The sequence below is a fragment of the Empidonax traillii genome, unplaced genomic scaffold (genome assembly GCF_003031625.1).
Source record: "Empidonax traillii isolate 1590-97213 ecotype Southwest subspecies unplaced genomic scaffold, ASM303162v1 scaffold1669:size174073, whole genome shotgun sequence".
In the NCBI taxonomy this organism is placed as follows: Eukaryota; Metazoa; Chordata; class Aves; order Passeriformes; family Tyrannidae; genus Empidonax; species Empidonax traillii.
In genome coordinates this window covers 15,020-23,162 of record NW_020956862.1, presented here as the reverse complement: position 1 = coordinate 23,162, position 8,143 = coordinate 15,020, and the positions used below count along the sequence as shown (strand labels likewise).

Below are 8,143 nucleotides of genomic sequence, written 5' to 3'. Positions count from 1 at the left end.
GAGGGCTTTTCCAGCGGGATGCCAGGCAGGATTCCCATCTGCAGCGGTGGAACTCCTGCTCCTCCAGCCACAGAGGGCCAGGATGCCGTTCAGGGAGGCACAAACAGCGGGATTCACAGGAAGGGAAGCACTCTCTGTGCTGAAAGCAGCCTTTTGTGCTGCCCCACAGCATCAGTCAATAGCAGCATCAGGTTCATCCATGTATTTTGCACACATCCCCTCCCAGCCCCATTTTCACTGAGCAATCCCTTTTATTCCGGGATTAAAAGAACACAGTGGATCTAAACCCAACTATTTATTTACTGCAACGACTGTGTGAGTGTCTCTTTTTGCATCACGTTTGTATTTCTGCTTACAGCAGTTCCAAACAGCGGGTGCTGAAGGGCACAGGACAGGCCTGAGCCATGAGAAAGTTTGCTATCAATTTAAAAGAACACTTAGATTATAATCCCGGGCAACCAAAAGGGTTCTTATCTTTGAGTCACCTTGGAAATAATAATAATAAAAATGGAGCTCTTACACAGTTGCAGCAGATCTTTTAGAGGCCACTAAGCCACAAACACCACCACAATCCAGCACCCAGACGGGACCTTCTGCAGAAGGTTCAGGATGGGCACCCTGTCCCTGGATAAGCTCCTGATCCTACAGCATTAGATCATGGCTTGGACCAGGTCCAGAGACACATGTAAGGATCAGCTGCCACTCCATATCAGCGTCTGGAGGGGCTGGGGTCGCTCTGGGAAGGTTCACACCACATACTTGGTCAGCTCCAGCACCCAAAGCTCCTCTGGCGCGTTCCAGCTCTGAGCACTTCAAAAGCAGCAGTTCCAGCTCTGGATTGAGGCAACCCAAGGTGTCCCTGGGCCATGGGCAGCTCAGCTGCAGGCTCAGAGGGGCCGAGGAGACCCCCACACCTCAGCTGAAACCCACCTAAGCTCATCACTTCGGGGCTCCTCCGAAACCAGGTCAATCAAGCGCTGAAATCTCAGGGAAACGACGTGACTTTTTGCCTCTAATTCACGTGCTATTTGAGCTACTAACCCTGCACTCCAGAGAGACCCACCAGCCTGGCAGGCACACGCCAATTAGAGGGATTCCCCACGTGCTGCTGCCCGCTTTGAAGGCAGCCAAAGGGGAGGGGGCTCGGGGCTCCCAATTATTTCTGGCCTTTCATTCCAGCCAAGATCAATTGTAAAATATTCTCAGACAGCACAGGCACGACCAAGGCACTGTCTGAAGGTAAAGCAAAAAAGTGTGCCAGAGCTATATATAGTCACTGTTCCCAGTGGGAAGCAGGCAGGGAACATGTCAAGAGCACAGGACTGGAAAGCCCTGGAAGTGGGTTACAGAAATCCTATAGAACCAGGACAATGCCCTTCCAGCATCCATTCAGGATTGCTGCTGGATGCTGTGCAGCACCAGCCAAGCTTAAAGGAATTGGTGGATAGGATGTTCCAGCCCCTTCCTCCTCCTCCTCCTTCCCCAGCAACACACACTGGAAATGGGAACTCCAATCCAGCTCTCCCAAAGAGGAATAAATCCTACACAAAGGGTGAAACCACAGGGAATGGCTGACATGAATTTCATACCCCTGCTTACCTGTTGGAACTTGCTCATAACCTGAACAGGCTCCAGGTATTTGTAACTTAGGGAGCTTTCAGAGGATCCCTTTTCCCCTCTTCTCCCAAGGAATTTGCTCCAAATTTTGACTTTTACCCAGAAAGTGGAGATTTAACACCAGCATCCACCCTTGAACAGATCAAAGGGGCATTTTATTCAGAAAGTGAACCATCTCCACTCTGCAGAACAGCTCCCTGCTTTCATTAGAAACTTTTTTTTTCCCACAGTAAGTCCCTGCTTCCCAGTTCTCCTGTACTTCAGGAGCAGCTTACTTGAGCAGGGCTAGGAAGGCAGCGGGCTCCACGTCGGGCAGCTCAATCTCTGTGGAGGTGGTGGCCATGCCACCGTTGAACATGGCATCGAAGACAGCACTGCCCACAGCCAGCACAAACCTAGGGGGGAAAGACAAGGGAACAACAACCTGATGTTAAATCACAGCCATTTAAAAGAAAGAAAAAAAAAAAAAAATCCCAGCAAAAATCCCAGGCTTGCTGCTGATCCCCAAAGCCACCCTCGGGGAAAGCAAATCATTCCTAGAGCTGGAGTGTTTTGCAAGAGCAGGGAGTGCCAGGCTGGGCTGCTCCTCCCCTGCAAAGCACCCAAGCTGCAAGGAACTTCCCTCTGAGCCCTGTCCCGGCACACAGCACAGCCAAGGGTCCCCACAGGCCACATCTGGGGCCTCACGGAACACAACACACGTGGCTGCTCCCCAGGAGGGGGCTGAGAAGCCGAGAAAGAGCTGAATTCACGAATTCAGGTTCTTGCAGAGCCCCAGTCCGGGTGCAATTCCACACAGTCACCTACTGGAAACCTGTCACCAGACAGTCTCCATCCTCTCTCCTCCTCCCCAGGGACACTTCCTTGGGGACAGCAGGGCAAGCTCCCAGCACAGGAATTTGTGCTGGCAGCCCAAGAGGTGCCTGCCCTGGGCCGGCTGCTGCCTCCAGCCCTGCAAAACCTGCGCCAGGCTCAGCCCAGAGGGCAGAGCAAACCCCCACCCTGAGGCGCACACAGACCCTCCCACACACTGGCAGTTCACGTGGGAGAGACACCTTATCAGCCCGAAAGAAACCGGGAGCGGGAATTTCCACAAACCAGGTTTGAGGCCAAAATTATACTCCACCACCACGAGAACAAGATGATGATTCCCTCCCTGCTGAACACCAGCTCCTGCTTTAGGAGGAGGTCCAGACCTGGGCTGCTGGGGGGCCTGTGGAAGTTTAAGCTGCTGTTCCTGCCTTAGGGCTGAGAAAAGCCATTCTGAGAACTTTCCCTGCTTGAAAGTGCAGAGATGAGTTCCTGCCAGGAAATTAATCTTACTGCTGGTGCCTGCAATCCCACAGCTCCCTGAACTTAAACCCAGCCCTGGGCACGAAGGTGTGGGGAGCCAGAAGGTGACTGCAACAACTTCTCCACCAACTAGGAAAAGGAAGGAGCTGGAACATTCCAGGCTCCTGCTGCAGCAGTCTGATGCCCACTTCCACAGAGAAGGATCAAGAACTGTGGGCACAAATCCATGCAGGACGTGAGGCAAAAACCTCCAGCACCTGCAGCCCAAGGGAAGTCCAACACTGAAGGGGAATTCCAGTCAGATTTAGTACCAAAGGACCTTTGAAAAGCAGGAAAATTTCCATTTAAAGAGCATTTTTTTTTATTTTCTCACTTCCCACCGCCCTCCCATCCAGAGGAGGCTTCCCATGGACACAGTGGAGTGAAGCCCCTGGACGTGCCAGGCTCGTGTGGCTGCTGAGCTGGTTGGATTGCTCCTGATGGGCTCGGGGAGCTGGGGACAAACCCCAGCGGTCACCCAAAACTACACACACACACATTCCCCTCACACCAGCCTCAAGAGAAACATCAGGAACAAATAAAAACCTTCCTCACAACACCAGAACTGCCAGATGAAACAAAAATCCTTGTTCCTCCAAGAGCAGTGACGGCGGCGGGACAATCGCGAGCTTTGTCTGCTCCTCAAAATTAACATTTATTAATTGAACTCTCCAATTTTCATCCTCGCAGCCAGCACAGCACAGGGCCTCAATGAGCAGGAGCTTTCAGAAGCTTTTTGAAAAGGGCATTCATTTAAAAAAAAAACAAAAAAAAAAAAAACACCAAACTCTGAAATGTTTGCTTTCCTTTCACTCAGGGACAAATCAGTCAGATTTTGTAAACTGCCGAGCCCAGGAGGTGCCAGAGAAACACAGGGCTCAACATTTTGAAGTTCTCTTCAAACATTAGGAGAGCACAATTAATATTAAAAAAAAAAAAAAAAAAAATCTCTGTTTTCACGGTGTTTTCTTAAGTCTTCCTAAAAGGAACATTTAGAGCTGCCCTAAAGACACTCCAGGAAAAGCAGAAAAGCAGGGATGCACAATCCAACAGCAGGCCTGCAGAGGGAAGAGATGGGCTCTGCTTCAGAGGGGAGAACTCAACAGAGGGTTATTTTAACACACTCTGGTGGCCAAAAACAAAGTGGGCCCCTAAAAGGACGCAGAGAAATCGGCACGACACAGCCAAAGAACCAAGAGAGCAGCCAGCCCCTGATGAAAATGGTTCCTGCCCGAAATCTTCACTGCTACACGTTCACCTGGGCACCTCCAGCTGCCACCTGGTTTGATCTGCACCCCCACCAGTCCCGCTCCCTTCCCAGGCACTGGTAACACCAGCAATATAAGGAAGCACTCAGGAACCACAACTACCCCAGCACTGCTGTGCCACCTCCCTCCTCCATCCGCTGCTCTGCGGAGAAACCCTAAAATATCCGTTCCTGAGGAGCTGGCACAGCAACAGAGCTCGGTGAGACCAGGGGTGATGAGAGGTTAATGAATGATGATCACCTGCTGGCTGCAGAGGATGGAGAGCCCGGGGAAAGGAGCAGGAGGCAGGTTCAGAAGCCCCCAGGAACAGCTCTGCAGAGGAGCTGAGCTGTGGGACAGCTCAGCACACGAAGCTGCAGGCACTGAGAGTCACTAAGGGTCCAGGAAAAGACAGGGTGAGCTCAGAAGAGACTCCTGCAAACAGCAGCCAGGATCCTCCTCAGGCTGTTCCCAAGCTGCAGATGTCCCAGGGCTGCATCACCACACCAGCCCTGTTCTCTGGCCAATTAACAAGCCTCATTATGACACCCGTGCAGCTCCTGGGTGACGAGCTTTAGACATCTCTAATCTCACTGATGTTGGGCTCGATGAAGCAGATGTGGAAGAAGACAAAAAAAAGCCCCTCTCCCCTCGCTGCTGGGCCTAAATCAACGTGCTGACCTTGGCCACGTCGGCGCCGCTTCGAGGCCTGGCCTTGACGTGTTAAAAAATGAAGGCCCTTCCACCTTCCTCGCGGCTGATTCAGCAGCAAGAGGGAACCAGCTCAAGGCTCAGAGACAGAGCCTGTCCCAGGGACTTCCACGGGGTCTGGAGCCTCCTGAAGATGGACATCATCTGATCTCCTCAGGGCTGCAGATGCTTGGACGGGAGAAGCTTCAGTCCAGCCCAGCAGAGGCACCTACACCATTAATCTACAAACTGAGCCCGCACACACAAGATGAAGGTTTGCTCTTAGCTGCTCTGCTGTCTGTCTCTGCAGCTTGGTATGAACTGCTGAGCCACAGGATCCCACAGTGGCTCCAAAAAACCCTGTTCCTCCTGCAGCCTCGCTTGGGACCCAGCATGGTCTGACACAGGAAAACCAGACTGCACCAACACTTCCCTGAGAGCCGTGTGCTGCTGTGCCAGGGGAGGTTTAGATGAGGTGCTGGGGAAAACGTCTTCACATAAAGGGTTGTAAAGCAGTGGAACAGGCTGCCCAGGGAAGTGGTGGAGTCACCATTCCTGGGAGCATTCAAAAAAAATACGTGTGGATGTGGCACGTGGGTTAGTGGTGAATGTGGTGCTGGGCTGACAGTTGGACTGGACCATCTTCAACATCTTTTCCAACCTTAACAACACTGTGATTCCGTGATTTTATGATTTCAGAGGCCCAACACCAGCCCTGGTCCCTGAAGCCAAAGGTGCCTCTCCAATCAAATCCACGCTTGCAACTCAATTCCAGCGCAAAGCATCATCTGCTGTCGGGCTGCTGTGGGAGAGCTGAGCACAGGAGGGGTCTGGGTGGTTTTATTTTAGGCTCCCTTGTTTCTGAAATAACCACGGCCGTTCATGAATCACCAGGACATCCCAACTGCAGCAGCACACAGGCGAGTTCTGCTCAAAGCCATAGAATCCTGAGGTGGGATGGCACGGCGTGACACACTCCATCCTATCTTTACCACCCAGAGCACCAGATGGATTTCAGAGCAATTAAGCAGCATCTCACTTCGGGGCCCAATTTTTTTTTATTATTATTATTATTATTTTAAAGCTTCATTTATTTTCCATTTATCTCTGGGCTGAACATTGCCCCTCACCACCCAGCCTAGTTCTCAGGACAGGAGCAAGTCTTACTCAAACAACTAATTAAAAGCTTCAAATTATAAGAGAGCAGAGCTGACACCCTGAGCGCTCCAACCAGCCTGGAACAAAGTGTGGTTTGTTCTGAAAGCGTGAGAAAAGGGGAAATCTGAAGGGGGAACTTCCAGGAACGGGAGCACTTCGGAGAAATGTGATAGTTTGAAGATGTTTGGAGCAAGCACTTTGCCAAGCAGCACTTCCAGGTACACCAAGGACCCTCCCTCACCCCAATTAAAGGGGGTGAGGTCTCTTGAGCGAACAGCTCTTGCTCAGGAGGCCCTTCCTGGGGTGGTGGGGAGTGGGTGGCACACACGGATCCTCGAGGATCCAGCCCTGTGTCAATCAGCCACATCAGTTCTGCATCATCCAGGTGGAGGCGAATCCCAGCTCCTCTGAGCTGCCAACTCTTAAATGGCAGCTCGGCCTTAAGCGTCAAACTCGAGGGGTTGCTCGGGCTCAGGTGTCATTCTTAACACACTCACCCCCAAAATACAGGGCTTGGGGAAAGATTCAATAAAGGTTATTTTAAAAAACAAAACGTCGTGGCAGAAATCTGCGTTTTCTCAAATCATTGCCCTTTCCTTTCCACCCCCGACGCTCTCCCCCATCCATTTCTGCCAGCAGGGATCAGGCAGGCTGGGAGACTGCTCCTCCTCACCTCCGCTACCCACAAAACCAAGGATTACTTCCGAGCAAGATCCAGGGATTTGGGGTTTTCTGCGCTGTGCTTGCCCAACTCGCACCATCCCTCCAGGGAAAACACACCTCAAAACACCAGACCCATCCTCGGGCTGGGACCGTGAGGAGAGACTCGACACTGGGACAGATATGGGGCCACACTGACTGACCACGATGAGGGGCAGAGTCACCTCTCAGGGTGCTGGAGAGTAAACTGGGGGGGTCCCACGCTCCGGATCCGGGTGCGTATCCCCCAGCGAGGGGATAAAATGTGGGATGCAGTTTCCCAACCCCACTTTCTCCCCTCTCGGGGGAGGCGCAGCAGCCCAAACCCTGCCCCAAACTCAAACCCTGCCCCAAACTCAAACCCTGCCCCAAACTCAAACCCTGCCCCCCTGCAATCCCCTCTCCCTGCCGGGGCATCACCCCCGAGGGTGCAGGGGAGCCCCCACACCCAACCCATGGCCCTCCTGGGGCATCTCTGAGGGGCAGTTTTGGGGGACGAGGGGCGATGCCTGAAGGAGATGAGAGACCATGCCTGAGGGGCAGTTCTGAGGATAAGGAGGCATTTTCCCGAGGAACAGCGTGGTGGTGGGGGGGGCGACGGGAGCAATCCCTGAGGGGCAGCGCGGGGGATGAGTGGGTGATCCCCGAGGAAGGTTGAGGGGCGATCCCTGAGGGGCAGTTTTGGGAGATAAGAAGGGGCAATTATCTGAGGAGCACCTTTGGGGGGGGGGGCGGTGAGGGGACCCCCCTCCCGCAAGGTCATCGGGCCGCCCCCCCGCGACCCTCCCGAGACGCGGGGCCATCGGGACCCCCCCCCCACCCTGACCCGCAGCCCCCCGCACGGGACCCCCCCCCGCCCCACCTGTGCGCCGGGATGCGCTGCGAGCCGCGGCCCTTCCCCACCAGGAAGTGCACGTCGCTGAGCACCTCGTTGTTGAAGAGGAACGCGAACCGCTCCTGCACCGTCGGCTTCGTCGCCTGCCAGTTGTACACCGGCTCCCGCTGCAGCGCCCCGCCGGCACCGCCCGCCCCGCCGGCCGCCCCCGCCGCCCCCGCCGCCGCCGCCGCCGCCGCCGGGCCCCCCGCGCCTCCGCCGGCCGGCGGCGGGTTGGCGGCGGCGCCGCTCTGGTTGTAGGTGAGGCCGGGCGGCGAGGCGGGCGCGCCGTTGGTGCAGGCGGCGGCCGCGGCCCCGTTGCCCGGCGGGGGCGGCGGCGGCTGCGGGCAGGAGGAGGAGAGGCCGCCGGGGCCGCCGCCGCTCCCTCCGGCCGCCATCTTGTGCGGCGGGGCCGCGGGGGCGGGCGGCGCGGGGCGGCGCTGCAGCAGCACCAGCACCAGCAGCGGCGGGCGGGACACGGCGGCGGGCGGGACGGGGACGGGGGCGATGGTGGCGGTGGTGGCGG

The 8,143-nt window shown here is 55.2% G+C and overlaps 1 protein-coding gene across 1 annotated transcript in view; it reads right to left on the bottom strand.

Annotated features, from left to right (window-relative positions):
* The window catches only part of LOC114070716 (BTB/POZ domain-containing protein 2-like), a gene marked incomplete at its 5' end in the record, with an annotated part of 21,571 nt that extends 13,430 nt beyond the window's left edge, over positions 1 to 8,141 (bottom strand). Inside the window, 2 exons of the mRNA XM_027908268.1 lie at positions 1,893 to 2,012; positions 7,606 to 8,141. Coding sequence (XP_027764069.1) covers positions 1,893 to 2,012; positions 7,606 to 8,141 — 656 coding nt within the window. The remainder of the gene's footprint in view (positions 1 to 1,892; positions 2,013 to 7,605) is intronic.
* Between the last annotated feature and the right edge of the window lie 2 nt (positions 8,142 to 8,143).